General features: G+C 35.7%; 1 protein-coding gene across 1 annotated transcript in view; it reads right to left on the minus strand.

Annotated features, from left to right (window-relative positions):
* The window catches only part of LRP1B (LDL receptor related protein 1B), a 1901338-nt gene that overhangs the window by 219620 nt on the left and 1657503 nt on the right, over window positions 1-24215 (minus strand). Inside the window, exons 61-63 of the mRNA XM_043576625.1 lie at window positions 14142-14330; window positions 13152-13300; window positions 706-799 (exon numbers count right to left, since the gene is read on the minus strand). Of these exons, the coding sequence (XP_043432560.1) occupies window positions 706-799; window positions 13152-13300; window positions 14142-14330 (432 nt within the window). The remainder of the gene's footprint in view (window positions 1-705; window positions 800-13151; window positions 13301-14141; window positions 14331-24215) is intronic.

Raw genomic sequence — 24215 nt, forward strand, 5'->3', positions numbered from 1 at the left:
AGTTTATTGTGTGTCCGTTATAACCGAAGTTACCAGTGATACATAAATGTATATGTATATACATGTGCCATATATATATATATATATACACACACACACACATATATACAAACACAAGTGCATATATATCTATGTATGTATGTATGTATGTATGTATGTATGTATATGACACCTAACCGTGCCAATTACAGTTTGAGTCAAAATATAATTGGTAGTCATTTTAAGGCAACTAATAAGAGCATACTAAATTGCTAAAGAACAAACTAATGATTTATATTGGAAAAATCTCACTTTCAAGGAATTTTCAGTATTTTAATACTGTCAGAAACATTGAAAGATTAATCCCTTAAAGTAAGATTTTAGTTATTGAGTGGAATTCTAAAAACTTGCCCAGGTTTGCTTCTAATTTGGTGACATATCCAGTCAAAATCATGCTGAATGTTACTATACTGATCACTACATGAGTGTAATTATACTACAAGTAAGAAATTTTAAGACAAAACAATAACACAAATTACTGACAGCATCATTCTAAATGCAATAGTTAACAGAGACATACCCAAGATATTTTAACAATTTTTGTTACATTTTTAAAGATTTTGGAAAAGCATCATAAGGAAATATTTAAGGTCTTGCTTTAATTTTCAAGAACTGGAATTTGAGGAACTCTTAATTCTAAATTCCTACATTCACTGATGTACTCACGACAGTCATCAGGTTCGTCAGATCCGTCGCCACAGTCATCCACAGTGTCACATTTCCACCAGAATGGAATACATTTATCAGTTTTGCAACGAAACTTAAAAAAAGAAAAAAGAAAACGAAGAAAGGTTGAAGAACTCTATCACCATATACAATAAATATTTAAAAACTCACCAGGGCTAAGCAGCCTAACCTACTCTCTTGATACAAATGTGAACTGTGGTGGTCTTAGAGCATTCCACAATAAGGAATAAATGCACAACAAGCAACAAAATGATCTGCCAGGAAAGCACAATGTTCAGGAAAACCTCCCGGGATTTCCAGAGCACAGACAAGCTTACCCATTTACATATTATCTATGACTGCTCTTGTACCATAACAACAGTGATGTAGTTGCTACAGAGACTACATGGCCAGCAAACTTAAAATATTTATTACCTAGGCCTTTAGAAGAAGCTTGCCAAATGATGAATATGGATAAAAATCCATAGAAATACTAGGAAAAGGTATCCAGAATTAATTGAAAAGTTGAATTAATTTAGTTAATTTGATTTAAGATAATTGAATTGCATTTTCTTAGCAATCTTAGACAATTTGATTAATATCAATCTGTCTCTGTTCCTTAGTCTCCAAATGAGGAGCTTAAGATAATCTGGATGATCCTTTCCAGCACTGTCATGCTGTGATTTCATGGAATTTTCTGAACACACAGCCTTTAGCCATAATCAATATCTGTCCACATAAATTTTAAGGGCACTTCTTTAAAGTACTTAAAACCAGTAAACTTTTTTCAGTTTTCAAAATTCTTAATACATACACATGATCTTTTAGGATAAATAAAATAAATTGTCATAACTAAAAAATAGGTACAAAAATTGCACTAGAAAGTTAAATAGGCAAGGAAGACTTTATTTAAGACTATGGCAATAGAGGAGAGAGATTGCACTGAACTTCACTGACACAAAATGCAGGGAATGGGTTTAACCTAAGGGATAAACTAATGGAAGAGTATAGTCAACATGAGTAGACAATCTGCTTAGTGGTACTTATCAAAACTGGGCTCCTACCTTCCAACAGAGACTGAGACAGGCTTGGACTATCTTTTCTGATGATTACATTAAAAAAATTTTTTTAAAGCTTATTCATTTTTGATAGAGCATGAGCATGAGTGGGGTGGGGGGTGGTTGGGGCAGAGAGGGAGGGAGATACAGGATCTGAAGCAGGATCAAGGATCTGAGCTGTCAGCATAGAACCCAGTGCAGGGCTTGAACTCATGAACCATGATATCATGACCTGAGCCGAAGTCGGATGCTTAACCAACTGAGACCCTGGTACCCCTTGATGATTAAATTTCTATGGGGTGGTTCCCAGGTCCTTGAGGAAGATATTGCTGGGCTATAAAACTGGCAGAAGGCTGGGAGAAAATTTACATCTCAAAGGGGCAGAGAAATAATTCACAATTATAAGTTTTCTAAGGTAAGAGCTCTAAGAAAAGTGATTCAGGGGCCTACGGTCAGGAAGAAACCATCTCAAGTTGAGGAATATTAAGGCTATTTTGGTCAATGACTTACCACCCCGTATTACATCTTCCTCTACAAAGCCTGGCAAAGAACCTAGCAAATAATAAATGTATCTAATTTACAATGAACAGTGGCATGTCAAAAAAGAAAGGTAAAAAAATAAGGTTGTAACAGATTTTTTTGCTGAATATTAATTTTTTGAATATTATATTATTTTTTAAAAATGGAAACATTGAAGAAAACTGCTGTAATGAAACTTGTTCTCAAGATTATCCAAAACACTATTCACTGACATATTTATTAATGTATTTTATTTGTTCTGTCATCCTTTCCATTTAAAATAGTTAAAAATTATAAGGAAAATAACAATTCTATTACTTAAACAACATTTCTTTTTAACTCCTTTTTTTTGTCACAAACCATCAAGTGAAAGATTAACAATAGAGAAACTAGTTGAAAATGTTGTATGATAGCATTTACTTATAAGCCATTTAGCACACAAGTAACTTTTTGCTAGAAATATATTTCAGAAGGTTGTTATTGGATTTTTTTTATAAAAAGGTGAACGGAATTCCAATTCTCATCCTGAAACAGGGGTTATTTTATTCTCATAAAATAAAAGAAACTAAAGAAAATCACACTTTACATACAAAGCATACATGTATCTAAAATAATTGGCATTAAAAATTTACAGTATTAAAACCAAGCAATAGATAAAGTTTAGCAAATTTTTTCCAGCACTATCAAATTATTTTTGTCTTTATTTCAACAGAAATTCAGGGAAAAGCATGTATACAAAATTTGTCTGGAATTGAAAATATTAGTTTGATAATTTTCTAAAACTTATTAGTTTTCTTTCTGAAGTGTTTCTGTTGTAATTCTCATGTGAGTGACCTGAACGCAAGGTGACATTTATCTTAGCGTGCTGTATGCCAGACAGATATGTAACAGAGAAAACTACAGCCTAGGTTTAATTTTGTTGAATGAATTGGATTATTAGTAAGCTAAAAGTATTAGGGCGCCTGGGTGGTTCAGCTGGTTAAGTGTTGGACTCTTGATTTAGGCTCAGGTCATGATCTCACAGTTCTGAATTCAAATCCCACCTTAGGCTCCCCACTGTCTGACAGCATGGAGTCTGCTGGGATTTTCTCTCTCCATCCCTCCCTCTCTCTGGCCCTCCCCTGCGTGCGTTCTACACATTCTCTCTCGAAATAAACTTGAAAAAGAAAAAGAAAAAGAAAAGAAAATACTATTACTTTCTTCAAGTAAGAGAGAATTTGATGTTAGCCTTTGCTGAAGTTCTTTGGATATCATGAAGTTGATTAAAGGCAGATTTACATTATTTTCTTAAATAAGAGAGTGATTTTTTTCCCCAGTAGCAAGATGGGAGGGAATAGAGCACTGTGAATCCAAGGCAAGAGCTGACTGTTCAACTGATTTTCTCGTATTTGCTTAGCCTGTGGTCATGTCTGTGGTGGTTTTCATAAATTACCACAGGAAAAATATTACCTTTATAGATAGTGACTGTCTGGGGATATAAGGCTAACTCTGAAAGCAATTGCCCTGAACATTAAACATTTCCAGTCATTACAGTATATCAAAGTACATTAGTAAGAGGATTTCATACCTCCTGAGTATATTCATAGTATCCCCAATCAAGATTTGAAAATATCTACAATAGGTATTTTAAAACTCACTACATATGCCTGATTTAAATAAACACCAACTGTTGGAATTATATATGATATGACGATTGTTCTTGCCATTTCCTTTTTAATAAGAACATAAAAAGGTTTTGAGCTAAGAGAAGGCCAGGGTAAAATATACTTATGATGTTACTTTTTATGCTAATCAACATTTTATTCATTACCCTCAGAGGACGATTTCTTCTATTTTGTGTCTGGGCTTCATTTTTCTCATACTTAAATACAGTAACTTAAAAAAGATAAATGCTAAATATAAATATAAAACATTCTTCATGGTAAATGTTCTCCAAGACTAATATCTTCATAAAATAAATTGCAAACTACAATTATCACCCACAAGAAGAAGCTATAAAGAAACTACTAGATACACATCTATTAAAATGGATACAAGTATAAAATGCAAATCCTGCATACACAAGTGAAGTTTACTTGTGATAGAGAAAGTCTCCATTTAAAAAATAAGTAAAGTTATTTTTAATTAATTCTTTATTAGGAAATAAAAATAATTTAAATTTAATATTTGAAGTAATAAATGATATAAGAATTGGATTTAATCTTGATTTTTTAATAGATTTTCATGTTCGTTTTAAATTCTAATAGAATTCTTACTGGTATGATTTGTCTATTTTATTTTTCTTTTTTTTTGTGTGTGTGTGTGTGTTGATCTCTTGTGTCTTTATTTTTTATTTTATTTTATTTTATTTTATTTTTTTATGAAATTTATTGACAAATTGGTTTCCATACAACACCCAGTGCTCATCCCAAAAGGTGCCCTCCTCAATACCCATCACCCACCCTCTCCTCCCTCCCACCCCCCATCAACCCTCAGTTTGTTCTCAGTTTTTAACAGTCTCTTATGCTTTGGCTCTCTCCCATTCTAACCTCTTTTTTTTTTTCCCCTTCCCCTCCCCCATGGGTTCCTGTTAAGTTTCTCAGGATCCACATAAGAGTGAAATCATATGGTATCTGTCTTACTCTGTATGGCTTATTTCACTTAGCATCACACTCTCCAATTCCATCCACGTTGCTACAAAAGGCCATATTTCATTTTTTCTCATTGCCACATAATATTCCATTGTGTATATAAACCACAATTTCTTTATCCATTCATCAGTTGATGGACATTTAGGCTCTTTCCATAATTTGGCTATTGTTGACAGTGCTGCTATGAACATTGGAGTACAAGTGGCCCTATGCATCAGTACTCCTGTATCCCTTGGATAAATTCCTAGCAGTGCTATTGCTGGGTCATAGGGTAGGTCTATTTTTAATTTTCTGAGGAACCTCCACACTGCTTTCCAGAGCGGCTGCACCAATTTGCATTCCCACCAACAGTGCAAGAGGGTTCCCGTTTCTCCACATCCTCTCCAGCATCTATAGTCTCCTGCTTTGTTCATTTTGGCCACTCTGACTGGCGTGAGGTGATACCTGAGTGTGGTTTTGATTTGTATTTCCCTGATAAGGAGCGACGCTGAACATCTTTTCATGTGCCTGTTGGCCATCCGGATGTCTTCTTTAGAGAAGTGTCTATTCATGTTTTCTGCCCATTTCTTCACTGGGTTATTTGTTTTTCGGGTGTGGAGTTTGGTGAGCTCTTTATAGATTTTGGATACTAGCCCTTTGTCCGATATGTCATTTGCGAATATCTTTTCCCATTCCGTTGGTTGCCTTTTAGTTTTGTTGGTTGTTTCCTTTGCTGTGCAGAAGCTTTTTATCTTCATAAGGTCCCAGTAATTCACTTTTGCTTTTAATTCCCTTGCCTTTGGGGATGTGTCGAGTAAGAGATTGCTACGGCTGAGGTCAGAGAGGTCTTTTCCTGCTTTCTCCTCTAAGGTTTTGATGGTTTCCTGTCTCACATTTAGGTCCTTTATCCATTTTGAGTTTATTTTTGTGAATGGTGTGAGAAAGTGGTCTAGTTTCAACCTTCTGCATGTTGCTGTCCAGTTCTCCCAGCACCATTTGTTAAAGAGGCTGTCTTTTTTCCATTGAATGTTCTTTCCTGCTTTGTCAAAGATGAGTTGGCCATACGTTTGTGGGTCTAGTTCTGGGGTTTCTATTCTATTCCATTGGTCTATGTGTCTGTTTTTGTGCCAATACCATGCTGTCTTGATGATGACAGCTTTGTAGTAGAGGCTAAAGCCTGGGATTGTGATGCCTCCTGCTTTGGTCTTCTTCTTCAAAATTCCTTTGGCTATTCGGGGCCTTTTGTGGTTCCATATGAATTTTAGGATTGCTTGTTCTAGTTTCGAGAAGAATGCTGGTGCCATTTTGATTGGGATTGCATTGAATGTGTAGATAGCTTTGGGTAGTATTGACATTTTGACAATATTTATTTTTCCAATCCATGAGCAGGGAATGTCTTTCCATTTCTTTAAATCTTCTTCAATTTCCTTCAGAAGCTTTCTATAGTTTTCAGCATACAGATCCTTTACATCTTTGGTTAGATTTATTCCTAGGTATTTTATGCTTCTTGGTGCAATTGTGAATGGGATCAGTTTCTTTATTTGTCTTTCTGTTGCTTCATTGTTAGTGTATAAGAATGTAACTGATTTCTGTACATTGATTTTGTATCCTGCAACTTTGCTGAATTCATGTATCAGTTCTAGCAGACTTTTGGTGGAGTCTATCGGATTTTCCATGTATAATATCATGTCATCTGCAAAAAGCGAAAGCTTGACTTCATCTTTGCCAATTTTGATGCCTTTGATTTCCTTTTGTTGTCTGATTGCTGATGCTAGAACTTCCAGCACTATGTTAAACAGCAGCGGTGGGAGTGGGCATCCTTGTCGTGTTCCTGATCTCAGGGATAAAGCTCTCAGTTTTTCCCCGTTGAGGATGATGTTAGCTGTGGGCTTTTCATAAATGGCTTTTATGATCTTTAAGTATGTTCCTTCTATCCCGACTTTCTCAAGGGTTTTTATTAAGAAAGGGTGCTGGATTTTGTCGAAGACCTTTTCTGCATCGATTGACAGGATCATATGGTTCTTCTCTTTTTTTTTGTTAATGTGATGTATCACGTTGATTGATTTGCGAATGTTGAACCAGCCCTGCATCCCAGGAATGAATCCCACTTGATCATGGTGAATAATTCTTTTTATATGCCGTTGAATTCAATTTGCTAGTATCTTATTGAGAATTTTTGCATCCATATTCATCAGGGATATTGGCCTGTAGTTCTCTTTTTTGACTGGGTCTCTGTCTGGTTTAGGAATCAAAGTAATACTGGCTTCATAGAATGAGTCTGGAAGTTTTCCTTCCCTTTCTATTTCTTGGAATAGCTTGAGAAGGATAGGTATTATCTCTGCTTGAAACGTCTGGTAGAACTCCCCTGGGAAGCCATCTGGTCCTGGACTCTTATTTGTTGGGAGATTTTTGATAACCGATTCAATTTCTTCGCTGGTTATGGGTCTGTTCAAGCTTTCTATTTCCTCCTGATTGAGTTTTGGAAGAGTGTGGGTGTTCAGGAATTTGTCCATTTCTTCCAGGTTGTCCACTTTGTTGGCATATAATTTTTCATAGTATTCCCTGATAATTGTTTGTATCTCTGAGGGATTGGTTGTAATAATTCCATTTTCATTCATGATTTTATCTATTTGGGTCATCTCCCTTTTCTTTTTGAGAAACGTGGCTAGAGGTTTGTCAATTTTGTTTATTTTTTCAAAAAACCAACTCTTGGTTTCGTTGATCTGCTCTACAGTTTTTTTAGATTCTATATTGTTTATTTCTGCTCTGATCTTTATGATTTCTCTACTTCTGCTGGGTTTAGGCTGCCTTTGCTGTTCTGCTTCTAGTTCCTTTAGGTGTGCTGTTAGATTTTGTATTTGGGATTTTTCTTGTTTCTTGAGATAGGCCTGGATTGCAATGTATTTTCCTCTCAGGACTGTCTTTGCTGCGTCCCAAAGCGTTTGGATTGTTGTATTTTCGTTTTCGTTTGTTTCCATATATTTTTTAATTTCTTCTTTAATTGCCTGGTTGACCCACTCATTCGTTAGTAGGGTGTTCTTTAACCTCCATGCTTTGGGAGGTTTTCCAGACTTTTTTCTGTGGTTGATTTCAAGCTTCATAGCATTGTGGTCTGAAAGTAAGCATGGTATAATTTCAATTCTTGTAAACTTATGAAGGGCTGTTTTGTGACCCAGTATATGATCTATCTTGGAGAATGTTCCATGTGCACTCGAGAAGAAAGTATATTCTGTTGCTTTGGGATGCAGAGTTCTAAATATATCTGTCAAGTCCATCTGATCCAATGTCTCATTCAGGGCCCTTGTTTCTTTACTGACCGTGTGTCTAGATGATCTATCCATTTCTGTAAGTGGGGTGTTAAAGTCCCCTGCAATTACCACATTCTTATCAATAAGGTTGCTTATGTTTATGAGTAATTGTTTTATATATTTGGGGGCTCCGGTATTCGGCGCATAGACATTTATAATTGTTAGCTCTTCCTGATGGATAGACCCTGTAACTATTATATAATGTCCTTCTTCATCTCTTGTTACAGCCTTTAATTTAAAGTCTAGTTTGTCTGATGTAAGTATGGCTACTCCAGCTTTCTTTTGGCTTCCAGTCGCATGATAAATAGTTCTCCATCCCCTCAGTCTCAATCTGAAGGTGTCCTCAGGTCTAAAATGAGTCTCTTGTAGACAGCAAATCGATGGGTCTTGTTTTTTTATCCATTCTGATACCCTATGTCTTTTGGTTGGCGCATTTAATCCATTTACATTCAGTGTTATTATAGAAAGATACGGGTTTAGAGTCATTGTGATGTCTGTATGTTTTATGCTTGTAGTGATGTCTCTGGGACTTTTTCTCACAGGGTCCCCCTTAGGATCTTTGATAGGGCTGGTTTAGTGGTGACAAATTGCCTCAGTTTTTGTTTGTTTGGGAAGACATTTATCTCTCCTTCTATTCTAAATGACAGACTTGCTGGATAAAGGATTCTTGGCTGCATATTTTTTCTGTCTAGCAACCTGAAAATCTCGTGCCAATTCTTTCTGGCCTGCCAAGTTTCAAAAGAGAGATCAGTCACGAGTCTTATAGGTCTCCCTTTATATGTGAGGGCACGTTTACCCCTTGCTGCTTTCAGAATTTTCTCTTTATCCTTGTATTTTGCCAGTTTCACTATGATATGTCGTGCAGAAGATCGATTCAAGTTCCGTCTGAAGGGAGTTCTCTGTGCCTCTTGGATTTCAATGCCTTTTTCCTTCCCCAGTTCAGGGAAGTTCTCAGCTATGATTTCTTCAAGTACCCCTTCAGCACCTTTCCCTCTCTCTTCCTCCTCTGGGATACCAATTATGCGTATATTATTTCTTTTTAGTGTATCACTTAGTTCTCTAATTTTCCCCTCATACTCCTGGATTTTTTTATCTCTCTTTTTCTCAGCTTCCTCTTTTTCCATAACTTTATCTTCTAGTTCACCTATTCTCTCCTCTGCCTCTTCAAGCCGAGCTGTGGTGGTTTCCATTTTGTTATGCATTTCGTTTAAAGTGTTTTTCAGCTCCTCGTGACTGTTCCTTAGTCCCTTGATCTCTGTAGCAAGAGATTCTCTGCTGTCCTGTATACTGTTTTCAAGCCCAGCGATTAATTTTATGACTATTATTCTAAATTCACTTTCTGTTATATTATTTAAATCCTTTTTGATCAGCTCATTAGCTGTTGTTATTTCCTGGAGATTCTTCTGAGGGGAATTCTTCCATTTGGTCATTTTGGATAGTCCCTGGTGTGGTGAGGACCTGCAGGGCACTTCCCCTGTGCTGTGGTGTGTAACTGGAGTTGGTGGGCGGGGCCGCAGTCAGACCTGATGTCTGCCCCCAGCCCACCGCTGGGGCCACAGTCAGACTGGTGTGTGCCTTCTCTTCCCCTCTCCTAGGGGCGGGATTCACTGTGGGGTGGTGTGGCTTGTCTGGGCTACTTGCACCCTGCCAGCCTTGTGATGCTTGGGATCTGGCGTATTATCTGGGGTGGGTAGGCATGGTGCACGGGGGCAGGAGGGGCAGGCTTAGCTTGCTTCTCCTTAGGTGATCCACTTCAGGAGGGGCCCTGTGGCAGCGGGAGGGAGTCAGATCCGCTGCCGGAGGTTTGGCTCCGCCGAAGCGCAGAGTTGGGTGTTTGCGTGGGGAGAGCAAGTTCCCTGGCAGGAAAGGGTTCTCTTTGGGATTTTGGCTGGGGGATGGGCGGGGGAGATGGCGCTGGCGAGCGCCTTTGTTCCCCACCAAACTGAGCTCTGTCGTCAGGGGGCTCAGCAGCTCTCCCTCCCTTTGTCCTCCAGCCTTCCCGCTTTCCGAGCAGAGCTGTTAACTTATGACCTCCCAGACACTAAGTCGCGCTTGTTGTGGGAACACAGTCCATCAGGCTCCTCCGCTTTTGCAAGCCAGACTAGGGGGCTCTGCCTGGCCGGCGAGCCGCCCCTCCGCCCCGGCTCCCTCCCGCCAGTCCGTGGAGCGCGCACCGCCTCGCCGCCCTTCCTACCCTCTTCCGTGGGCCTCTCCTCTGCGTTTGGCTCCGGCGACTCCGTTCTGCTAATCCTCTGGCGGTTTTCTTGGTTATTTAGGCACGTGTAGATGGAATCTAAGTGATCACCAGGACGTGTGGCGAGCCCAGCGTCCTCCTAACCTGCCATCTTGCCCCCTCTCTATTTTATTTTTCTAAAAATCAGTATCATTCAAGGGATATATCATTGGTTGCATTCATTAGAGTTAAAAAATAAAAATCTTTGGGTAAGATAAATTTAAAATGTAACATTTTGGTCAGAGTGTTTAATAGTATGATTCTAAAATGTCTATATTATTTGCTTTACTTCAATTTCAAAACTCACTAAAAATTGTGTTTCTATGAACCGACTTTTCTGCAAGAAGTGTACAGTCGAGTTTCTTTCCTTTTCTCACTGCATCAGGAAAAAATCAGCATCAAATGGTTGCATAAACCATAAGACTTGCTGGGATAACCACTAAGGGATTGCATTAATAGTTCTTCATTAAGTTTTTCATAAAAATGAAAAAAATTAAGTGACGACTCTTCAGGAAGTACTGCTGGCAACAAAGATATTGGACCCACAATTTGGTTCACTGATGTTCTGTCTTGTTCTTGAATTTTTAAAAAAATTCATGTAAAAACACTATTGGGGTATTTTAAAGTTGTAAATATTTTCCTCATGTCACCATTGATACCAAACTGGGAAATAATTTAATTACATGAGTAATTTTTTTCTGGGTATTCATTTCATTGATCTGATTTTTTTTTTGTCACTGAATATAACTATAGGTTATCTTATATTATAATTTGAAAGGTTTTATCCCTTTTATGATTATATAAAGGCTGATGTTTTACTCCCTATGTCCTACTATTTGAGGTATTCCTCTGGGTGTCAGGCAGCCTTTGGCTTTACTCTATTTCTGGCTGGCTCCTGAGGCTCATCACACTAGAAGTAGGGTAGGCAGGCATCATTTCTACCAAGTCACCTAAGACCAGTGTTACCTCAATAGAGTGACTCATGAACCACTCCAGAACAAAGGACCGGAGGTTACTTCAGAATAACCTGGAGTTTAAGCAGGAGATTTGTCTAAACTAAACAGCACTAACAGGAGTTATATTTAAAAATATTTAAAAACCGGGTGCCAGGTTGGCTCAGTCAGTTAAGCATCGACTTTGGCTCACATCATTATGTCACAGTTCTTGAGTTTGAGTCCCACGTCTGTCTCTGTGCTGACTGCTCAGAGCCTGGAGCCTGCTTCAGGTTCTCCGTCTCCCTCTCTCTCTCTGCCTCTCTCTCTCAAAAATAAATAAACATGAAAAAAATATTTAAAAACCTGTGATTTCTCCCTTAAATTTTCTCTCTAGGAATAATTAAGTTGCTTATTTCATGTCTCACTGTGACTTAAATATCTAGTTCTCTAAAGATAATGTATTTTAGTTACACAAACAGGGGACTATAATTAGAACACACTTTGTAAAGAAAGAAGAAACTGTGACCTGTGCTTCCAATTACACATCAGAACCTCCTGATGGCAGCTGACACTACGTGCACAAATCCCCTTAAATACATTTTGGCTGCACTCACTACAGGACAAGGGCAATAACAGCACTTACTGTGTACCAAGACTTTTTCCATTGAATCGCCAAAATAGTGGCCTGGATATATTACATTTCCATTTAAAATATGAGAAAACTGAGGCATCAACAGTCTAAATAACAAACCCAGGATAAATTCAGCCAATTTAAGCAGAGTCAGGGTTACAGTCACAGTGAATCTGGCTTCAGTGTATGTGCCTTAACCTCCACACATACTGCCTTCCTCAAAGTGGTCTGGTCTTCTGCATTTATACCATTTTTTAATGGTGATACTCATAGTGATAACTTGAGAAGCTGGGTGAACTCGTATTAGCTTCTCCATTCTGAAAATAAGCACATCCTGAGAGAAATTCAGTGTTGTGCCATGAATTAACTGCTAGAATTAGAAAACTAGCAAATTCAAGACACAGAATTCCAAGAACAAATTTAGTAATTTAAAAAAAAATCATAGTTTCTTTGACAATTTTATCTTAAATAACAGAATGACTCAAATATAACAAAATTAAATCTTATAATGTCATATGACTGTTACCTAAAATTTGAAAGTAATAATGTTAAGTTCATGCAACTACCATCGAGTAGAAATTTTAATGCCTTTACTGAAAACAATTACATGCTGAAGAAAAAGAGGTTTTAGAATGAAATTATTTAGATCATATAATATTTCAATACAAATATCTAGAAACCTACTTTTTGTCTAATTCATCTTTTCCACATCACTTGCTCTGAGGAATGGGAGAGGAGCAGAGATGGTGATAGAGCAGATTATCTAGGGAGAATTTTTTCTTTGTTTAAGCTGCATATAGCTATGCCTCAACCACCTTGCCTTCATCAAATATGTCAGATCTCTTCTGATGGTTCTGTTATGGCCACTCATGATCTGAACCACTGTTCTGTGCAGAGCTGTGTAAAAATGGTTTTCAGGTTTGATTTTGTTTCTCTTTTTTCCTCTATTTCCTAAGGTCTCATTCTAATGATATACACTGATTGCTTTTCCCTTACTCTGTGACCCCTCTATATGATGTATAAAATGTTATGCTAAACAACAACGAAAAAATGACATTTCAAAATGGTTTAAGCCAATAAACAAAGTTCAGGCAAAATCTTTCTAACAGCTCGATAATACACCCCATGAAATGATTTCTAGACCTCTACTGACCTGACTGGCTGTGCAGTTGGATAAGCAAGTCCTGTTGTCAGCTGCAAGATAGAAGTTGGTGGGACATGCACAGGTATGAGTCTTTCCGGGGGCTAAGAGGCACAGATGACTGCAACCGCCATTATTAATCATGCAGAGATGTTTAGAGACTATAGATGAGAAAGAAACAAGAAAACAGAATAATCAAGACCAATAATATAGCATGGGATCAGAGATAGGACATTTAAACTTCATAAGTTGTAGAATTTTATAATCAAGAATTCATCAAGGTCATAAATATAATTGTATTTTATGATAAATTTTACTCATTGTCCAATGGCATTAATTTTGCCATTAAAAAACTTTAAGGATACATTTCACAAAAACAAGCATTTTAGTATAAAAAACTTGTCCATCAGAAAAATACAGACTAAAAGCATTTTGGATGAAGACAAACATATGTTTCGAAATATAAATGTAAAATAAAACAATGGAACAATGAGCTACAACTAATAGTGTAGTGGCCTTGTTTTCTAAGCCAAATAGTGTTTTAAGCAAAATAATCAAATATTTATTCCATAAGGCCTGATAGAATTCCTACTAGACATATGTTGAAGCAAATTTGATATATTCCTCATTTTTAGAGCCCCATAGATACTTAAATATAATTCCTTTTACCCAGCATTCCAGAAAGTAAGGATCCTATGACTATTTTGTAAATAAATCATTTCAAGAATGCATTCTTTATTTCTCCAACTACATGTATTATTGTCACTTCAACTTAATGTTTCAACAAATTAACAATTCTCTGTACTATTATTGAGTTTCTAATCATATTCCTTAATAGACATATTTGGTATCAACTGAATTCATCCTATACAATTATGCTACATAATGAAATCTGGTACTCATTCTCAAAAATAAATTTATACTTAACCATGGAGGAAACAAAAATGGAATGTTACTAAAAGATGTTGATGCGCTTATGGAAATCATGGAAAGAATAATTACCATCAGGTTGTCTATAAGAATGATACACCTGGATATCTGTGATGGCATGCCATGAGTTAATCAGTGAGAGTCTGTCTGCTCCAGAGGTTTTATGGGCACGGCTGAGTGACTTGGTTTTCCCATCAGTCCAGTAGATGTAGTCTTCAAACAATGTTAGTGCAATCACCCCTGGAATATCTTGATTAGGGACTGTAATAGGAGATGGTAAGATTAATGTTCAGTCTTGGAAGACTGCCAGTTAAAATATTCAATACTACATGGGCTGACAGATACAACTGCTACAGAACTTCATGTGAATAATTGCTGTGACAACCTGTCAGGCCAGCAAGGTTCTTTATTACCGGTTAAGAGAATGCAGGATCTGGCACAGGAGTTTGCTTTGCTCAGAGTTAGCCTGATTCGACCACTAGGAAGAAATGAATGCAATCCTGCTCACAAATAATGGAGGCTTCAACAGAAAGAAATACCATTTTATATATATATATATATATATATATATATATATATATATATATCTCCATCCATCCAGTTTTTCCCAACTTAAATCCTTAAATCTACAGGTCATTGTACTGTTTTCTCCCACTTTCAAATTGATTAAATTATATATCCAGGATGAGATGTTTACCTCCTTGGAGATAAAGTGACTATAAGACTACTATAAACTATTTTTAGTCACTGAGATTTTATGAATATTTCTACATGCAAGATGAGCTGGCATAGGGATGAAGGAAAATAAGTGTGACAGACCACAATGTATTAGGCAGGTTTAACAGTCATAAAACTGTTTAGTTGCAGGTTAAAATTATTTCCTAATTATACTTTCATTATAGGACTAGGTTTAAATGTGAAGAGTAGATTGAGCATCACAAATGTGAATTTTTCATTCAAGAGATTCCAGGGTCCTAAAAGGTACATGAGATATAATAAATTTGTTTGGTGATTTAAGATTAAGTAACTTTAAAATATGATAGAATTTTCTTCAAAAAATTTTCAAAAGCAATAAATAAAAAAATGGAAATTCCTTAATTTGCACAAGCATTCCAATATTTCTCCATATTTATTTTCAGATCTATTAGAAATTCTGAGAAACTGTTCATTAATGAAAAAAGGTACTGTAAGCCCAGCAATAAGTACCTTTTTATAACAGATTTTCATGACTGAGAATTATTGTATGGCATATTCCTGAGTAGTAACTGAAAAACTATCAAAATTTCAAGCACAATTGGTTAGTTTTGTTCAACTGGGCCAAATGTGGTCAGAGAATTCACTATCACTCAGAGAAATAGAAATAAAAGCAATAAGATGAGACTCCTCCAAACAGATTACACGTTAAACCACTGATGACTATCACTGTAGGGTCTAGCCAGAACTCCATCTCAGAATAGATACTATGCCTATGAAGGCAGTAAAACTCAAGCAAAATCCATATGTGTACACTTTTGATGCAAGTACTCAAACTGAATGATCTGTGTATTCCTACAGGCATGGAGTCTATCACTACAATGATATGTGGAATTGGATAGAAAGATGAAAAGGACACTTTACCAGAATGAATTATATCTGAGTTACTTATACAAACTATTCCCATTTTCCCTCTTTAGGTGTACAGATTCATTCCAGAAAGATAAAACAAATGTGGCAAAATGTTAAAAACCAGGTTAATCTTGGTGATGGGTGATTACAACAATCTCTCAACATATATGTATGTTTGGAAATTTTCAAAATAAAATGAAAATTGGCAGAGTAAGTTGAAACCCCCAGAAAGATCAACTCACATTTCCTTAGATGCAAAGTAAATAATCTCATCATTAAATACAGGCTCAAAAAATTAATCATCATTTTAAAAGAATCTCTGTCCACCAGAGATTTAATGTATATATAAAAAGTAGAGTCATTGTAAGAATTTAACTATGAACATCTCCAATGTTGCGTAGTTTTTTGTAACTATTCAGTAAGTAACTATGGCTGACATTTGTTAAGCACTTTGATACTAGGAAGTTGGCCAGTGTGGTTCTCAGTGGGAGGGGGAGGCAATTCTGGCCCCAAAACAAAAAAATGATCACACTCAAATATTAATAGTTCTGAGGTTGAGAAACCCTGTGATACGATATCTACTTTATATATCTTATTTAATATTCATAATTTTATTGTATAGTAGATAGATCTCACTTTGCAGATGGGAAAGCTAAGATCTAGAAAATTTAAGTAATTTGACCAAAGAGGGGGATTAAAAACAAGTAAATGAAAATCTAAATCAGACTCTGGCTGTTGAGTTCTTTGCCACTTTACCTATTAGCACTGTTTTCAAGAAAGCCAGCCTAGTAGGATAAAGTGTTGGTATAGACTGAACTGTTTCCTCCTCCCCCCAGGATGACTGTATCTGGAGGCAGAAAAGAGTGGGGTCCTAATCCAATGTGACCAGTGTCCTTATAAGAGAGAAACAGACACCAGGGGAGTACACATACAGAGAAAAGGTTATGTGAAGACACAGGAAGAAGACGACCATCTATAAGCCAAGAAAAGAGACCTCAGAACAAATCAAGCCTGCCACCACCCTGGTCTTGGACTTCCAGCCTCCAGAACTGTGAAAAACTAAACTGCTGTTGTTTAAGACTCCCAGCTTGTATATTTTGTTATAGCAGCCTTAGTAAGCTACTAGAAGTATACAAAGCAATGACTAATTTCATAAGCTCCATATGAAAGTCAGTTGACTTAATTACTTGATTGAAATTAAGCGATTCTTTTTCTGTGATTTTCAGACATGGGCAAAATTAAGTACTGGACAAGTTTACTATCCCTAATCTTATAGTGATTACTCACCAGAAAAATCTCTGTTATCAGATAATCAATATAAATTTATGGAGATCAGAAAGGTGAACTCTTATTTCAGAAGAAGGATGGCACACAGCTGAATGTACAGAGAATATAGAAAAGGTCAAAGTGAAGAAAATTAGCCCATTTGCCCACAGTGACCATCTGTTTGATTTAATCCCTTATTTGATATTGGCGTAAAGAATAGGAATGTCACTCTAGTGGCTTTATAAGCCCGCTCCAGGACTGCTCATTTGGCAAACATGTTTATTTCCCTAACAGCATCACATACAACCACCAGAATATTTATTCTTGAGAAAACAAAGTAAAAACACCAACTTGAGTTAACGAGATGAAATCCATTCCCATACATCTAATACTATAGTAGCTCCAACAATCTATTCTCTAAGAGATGGTGAAAAGTTCACTTAAGAGCCACAAACAATGCCCATGAAAATCAAACAAAACAAAATAAAGCAAAATAAACAAACAAAATATTTTTATATTGCCTTTCTAGGAGTTCAGCTCACAAGTTGGCAGTATGCTTTATTTCTTCTTTAGGACTTAAATCTCTACAACAAGTTACTTGACTATTTGCTTAAGCTTCTGTGAAAAAAAATTGCCATATATTAACTGCTAAATGATAAGTATAAATAAATGCATGTCATGTTAGTTTTTCCATCAACAGATGTTGAATTTAGGCCGCATTGAGATTAAAAGAGATGTTCCAAGCCAAATCATCATATATTTTGGTATAAGAAACTTTTCTGATTTAGAATGAGTAAAATAAAATTGCTTATTTTTGGTTGTCTCTTTATTTGTTTACTTATTTTTGCTTTGTAAATATGTATGCATATATGTATACATGCATTTATAAAATGCATGCATGCACATTTGTAATACATATATTACATATATAACTATATATTCATATATAATTCATAATAAGTTCATAATAATAAGTCCATATAAATATAAACATGGAATGTGATGGCATGAAAGAAACATTTAACAAATTCACTGAGATGTGGTTGTGTTTATGGAAAAAGTAGTCAATGTTTGCTAAAAACAATAAAGGCTATCCTTTTTAAGAGAAAAATAATGTGACCAATTGTCATATAGAAGACTGCACTTGCTTAATTAAAACACAAATGTGAAAAATAAACTTAGGAAGTTTTCGTTTATAGGGATTCAGTAGATATTAAAAAAAGGACAGAAAAAATAGAACTATTGTGTGGGCTGCAGTTTAACAGGTATTTATTATATCCTTAAAGCCTATTTTAAAGCTGCTTTCTGTAGTTAAGTCTCTATTCCGGATAAGAGCCTTATTTATTGTACTATTTCCAGCATTTCACTCAAGTACTAGGCTCCTAATTTTTATCTTATAGACTATATCTATCAGAATAAAGAAGTTGGTGTTTTGCAAAAAAATAAATCAAAGAATACTCTTTATGGAGTTTTTCCTTTTTTTTTTAAGTTTATTTATTTATTTTGAGTGAAAGAGAAAGCTCAAGTTGAGGAAGGGCAAAGAGAGAGAGAGAGAGGGAGAGAGAGAGAGAGAGAGAGAGAGAGAGAGAGAGAGAGAGAGAAAATCCCAAGCAGGCTCCACACTGTGAGTGCAGAGCCTGATGTGGGGCTCAAACTCACAAATTATGAGATCATGACCTGAGCTGAAATCAGATGCTTAACTGACTGAGCCACCCAGGCACCCCTGGAGTTTTTCCTTTTTAGTCAGGTTGGATGTTATCCTATTAATGTTCCTAGTAATTATGGCAAATAGAAAAGGTAGAAATCCAGAATATGCTTTTGGCTTAACCAATGCCTCACAGTTAGAGTTATTCTATTACAATACTCTTGATTATTCATTTTTTTTGCGATAGCATTCATCATGCTAAACAAGTGTATTCCTAGATAACATCTTTCTAATTTTGTATTTCAACTTATCTAGTTTAAATACTTAAGAAAAAAATGCACAAATTACACAGTGTCCATCTTTTGTAGAGTTAAAATGTCATAGTTGGTGCTATAGGTAGAATATAATATTGGGATAATGGCAGATTAAGCACTACTTTGCCCAATGGGTTAAAATAGAAATTTCACCAGAGATACGCTCTCTCTCTTTTTCTTATATAAACATTAAAAAATTACTAACAAAACCTTAGCAATATTTTTTATAGTAAAACAGGGTTCATAGAATGCAACCACTAACCATCAAAATTACAGACTAACTTGAGCATTACTATTTTTTTCCTTTTGAGTATAAAGAATTTATGCATTGTTTGGAAGAAAATGCCCTAATAGTTGTCAGTGTATGACCAACTAGGTTTAGAAATTTAATCTCTTAAAATTTTAAAGTTAACAATTATATTAGATAAAACATGAAATTCTGTCATTTTTTTCTTTTTTAATGCATTTTAAGACTTCTACTGTCTGATTCTTGATAATATTATCCTAAGGCTCAAGTTCCTGAAATACTGCAAAATTATTCCAACTTTTTTATTGTTTTTAACCTTTTCCTATCTCTTTTAGAGCAGCCGGATTTCTTATTGCATATAGAAAATAAATTTTAAATGATAATTGAAAAGAATAAATGAATTATTTACAGAAGTATCGGTATGGTCAGGTACTGATGATGGATTTTTTTTTTTTTTTTTTTTTTTTTTTTGCTTAGGTCTGTTACCAGAACCTGGTGAAAGCTATGGCTAGTGGAAAAGAGCCATGCAATAAGAACAGTGGTCATTTAGTGAAGGAACTCAGCCACTGCCAAACCACTGTGGGTAAGCAAGAGGGAAAGGAAATAAATAAATATTACAACATCTTCCTCCATCCACATTCTAATCTCCTGTCAATGTTTCCCATGGATTCATTTCAACCTGAAGGCAGAAGATGTAGAACCTTGGTGATTCAGTCCAGAGGTCTGCATTCTAGAACTTGGAACATGGCAAAGAAGTAAAGGTAGGCCAACTAGAACTCCCTCCAGGTAGTATTATATATATATATGAAATATATTTGCATTTTAAGTTTATTTATCTTGAAAGAGAGACAGAGAGGGCAAGCATGAACAGGGGAGGGTTAGAGAGAGAGGGAGAGAGAGAATCCCAAGCTGGTTCCATGTTGTCAGTGCAGAGCCCAGTGAAAGGCTCAATTCCAAGACTCTGGGATCATGACCTGAGCTGAAGTCGAGGGTCAGTTGCTTAACAGACTGAGCCACCCTGGCATCCGAAATGTACACACATATTTTTTATCTCTTATATCTCTTCCCAGATCAAAAACAATCAACGACACTCATTGCCTAGGCAGTACGGTACAAACTATTGAGCTTGATGAAAACACCATCTGTCTTCAGAAAAGAGGATCAGGATGCTCACTAATCCTCTATTCTGAGAGACCTTGATACTAACATTTTTCCCTCACACCATTCCAGAAAAATAACGTACAACAAGCTACGTAGAGAAGCTAGGGCATGAATTAATGGAAGAGAGCATGAAAACAAACAAACAAACAAACAAAAACAAAAGGGTGAAATGAAAAAGAGAGAAACTTTTAGCATTGAAAAAATGAGGTGAGATTAAAGTAAGGCTAAAGAAAATGTACGCTGGAAAACACACAATAAAATTAGATGATGAAAGAAAGTAGTTTAATGTGCCAAAGAAAGTGGGAGATCCATGACAGTGGTCAGTAAGTGGGTGGATAATGGATTTTAGTTTATGAGAAGTGACAGAGAAGACTGGGTGGGTGGCAAAATGGCCACAGTCTACTAATTTCCAGAGCATGACTGCTGAGCCAGTAGCTGTAGCTACCAACACCCCATCAAAAAGAAAGTGCTTTATATAACCTTAGGGCCAAAGACATTTGTTCTTTGTCAGTAATTATGCATCCCCTTCAGTGTTATTGATTGCAGAATCCTCTTTTTCTTTTAAGTACTTCCTCAGAACTATCCACAATAGGGTACGAAACGTTCCATTTAATATTTGCCTCCATGAACACTTTTCCTGCCTATTCTTTAACACAACCCTACTTAATGGTAACAGTATTATAAATAAAATTTCAGGCAAATGGGCCCAAAGTCCATTGTTTGAAATGAATAAAGGCATTAAGAAATGGCAAGAACACTAAGGATAGCCAACATTTCCAAATATTATGATAGAATTTCAAAATTTACTTTTTCCAATATGAACACAATTTTTCCAAAAGTTTATCCATCAGTGAAACCTTGAAGGGAATAAAAAATAAATTTCTTCTATTTGGCATATGCCATAGTGCATACCAGATCTCAGCTGCTACTACCTGAGACTCTATAATATGAGGACATCTTTTAAACACTGATCAAATATCCAAACAATAGTTATATGTCCTTCCTTAATGAATTAGTGTATACTGGGACACTTAAATGTATACTTATTGAAATGAATGTAATATAGATGGAGAATATAGAAATTAGTGCTGTATTCAGAGCTCTTCTTTAAAGCCATTAGTAAGAGGCTAAAGGCATCCACTTCAAATAATACACATTCTCCATATAGATTAAGAATATGTGGTTTAATAAAACAACAACTTCCTCTCTCTCATTTCTCATCTATATTTTTTGAGGTGGGGGGGCGTAAGTGGGTGAGAGGCAGAGAAAGAGAGAATGAGAGTGAGAGAGACAAAGTGGGGCTCCCCCAGGGCTTGTGTTTTAACCAAAGAGGAACTCACGTTCACCCGAAGTGGAACTCGAACTCACCGGATTTGGTACTCAAACTCACAAACTGTGAGATCACGACCTGGGTCAAAGTCAGGTACTTAAACAACTGAGCCACCCAGGCACCCTCTCTCATCTACATATTTTTAAGTTATTCATAATAGAAGGTCAAATATGGCCATTTCAATATTTAATACCTAAAAAGAGTATTTGTGTTAATGAATGTATTTATAGCACAGACAATGCAAATTGTAGTACATTTATTTTGAAAACTAGACTCTGCCTATAAATATCATCTCTTGACCAGGACACTGCTTTCCAGTCTCTAAACAAAGCAACATTGCTTTGTGCACTTGGTAAACATATAGTACTGTTGCTTTGAAAGGTTCTGAATTTTTCTGCTGGTGGTACAAATCTTCATAGACATTTGGCAATGTGTTTTCAGAGGCGATTATCAGAACTAAATATAGGAGTTATGATAGCCCCCACACATGCACTAGGAATGTGTTTGTGAAGCTTAAAAAAAGGACTTTATTTATGGGACAGTTATCAATAGAGCCATTTACATGAGTTTACTATCTGGGTTTTGCAAATTCTTACAATTACAAATATGGTTCCAGAATAAAAAAATGTGCTCTAGGTAGTCCTAAGCATAAGTAGGTGAAGTAATTGATAAAACAGTCTTCTCTCCCAGTTCCAACCTCAGCTAAATTCCTTTAAGAAATGTTAGAAAGTCATTTATTAAATAAAAAACCCCATTCTATAGATAAAAACATTGAACCATACTGTGGCAAAGCAACCTGTTTAGAGAGTAACCTGGAACAAAGCCAGACCTACTGATCCCCATACCCCACTGCCTCTTATTTAAGATGGATAAGATTTTTGAAAGTGGTTTAAAATTCATACTAGGGTAATACTTAAAATTTCCCATTTCAAAAAGTATATGGAATATATGTGGCATTTGCAAAATAATAATCTATTTAAACATATACACAATGTAAGGTAACATGTGCTATTCAAGGAACAAAACTGAAAGACATGATTGACACTGAAATTCTAAGACTTTTTAGAAATGGCAGTTAATTTCAATTTATTTTACTGTTTCAGGAACATTTCTATAGTAACTGAATTGTATTTTGCTCCCTTCCATTAACTTTTATTGTATTGTAAACAGCAGCACATCAACACCATTGGCATAAAATAGCCTGTGAAGTCTACTGTTTGCAATGGTCTGTGAATGATAGAGATTTTTTTTCCAAAAGTACTAAAATGAAATATCCTACCAAGAAAGAAACACTCTAGAATATTGTAAATTTGGAGAGTGGTGTTTATTAGATTCCCTTCCTTTTTTGGTTTCAGTGTGTATTTAAATATTTTACAGGCCCAAATGCAAGAGCTACTGAGTTTCAAAATACATAAGCACAACATGCTCCCATTGTTTTTTTCAGTGTTTTCAAAGTGACTTCTTAGAACAAAACCCTTCGCATGTATATTTATGCTATTTCACCAGCAGCATGCTGAGACTTGGATTCCTTTTCCAACATTAATTAGATGATCACTGCATGGATTATGATTTGGATTTTTAAATCCAAACACAGAACTGCCCCCTCATAACACAAACTGGATTCTCAGAACAATAAACAAACAATTGAGGTGGACTACAATATTGACACTTCAATGTAAGGTTCTTCAGGTCAAGGAATATAGAAATAAATGAGGAGCCATAGTCAACATAATTGCATGAAATTTTCAACAATCTGTCCACAGACTAAAAGACAGTTCAGTGATAAACTGTTGTTTGGAATCATAACCAACGATTCCTTTTCAGAGAAATTAGCAGTTATGAGTATGCATTTTTCCAGTATGGTGGATAAAATATGTATGTGACCAACTGAATTTACACAAGTTAAATCATTCTGGGATACAAAGAAGTATATTCTGATAAATATTTGCTAGAAAAAATTAATTTTATTTATTTATTTGAATAAATAAATTGAAAAATTCACGGTCAAACATATCTTTTTCTTAGCTCACCCTATTGTTAATACTAATCACAAACTATTTTCAGCCTTTTTGTCAAGAAAATAGCTACCTCTCTAAGGTATCTCAACTTCAATGGCACCTGTAACAGAATAGGAAGAAAATGAAATGTGATGTCATGTAGTTTGATACAAGCAGTCAGAATGAAATTTTGTTCTAAAGACTAGAATTTTGTGGAATTTAATTTTCTTTCCTTAAATGGAAAATGAAATCTCTGAGTTGGGGTAGCTATGCAAAGTTATCGAAAAAATTTTTTCTCAGGAGATATTATATAACCTATTTCATAGATAGTTCATTCAGAGAAGGCTGTTACTTTTTAAAGTGCATGAAATCAATGACAAAAGATCTTTACTTTTGTCTCATTTCAGAAATTTGCAGCACAAATTTTGAAATAAGATCTAGATGTTTGTCTATAGGCAGGAGATACAGTTACTTTGGAAATAACAAACTGTAACATCAAAATGTCCCACTAAAGCAGGGTGTACATTTTTAAGCAACATTTTTGTTCTCTTTACTATCCCAAATGAACTAGTACCTTTATT

The sequence above is a fragment of the Prionailurus bengalensis genome, chromosome C1 (assembly GCF_016509475.1).
Source record: "Prionailurus bengalensis isolate Pbe53 chromosome C1, Fcat_Pben_1.1_paternal_pri, whole genome shotgun sequence".
In the NCBI taxonomy this organism is placed as follows: domain Eukaryota; kingdom Metazoa; phylum Chordata; class Mammalia; order Carnivora; family Felidae; genus Prionailurus; species Prionailurus bengalensis.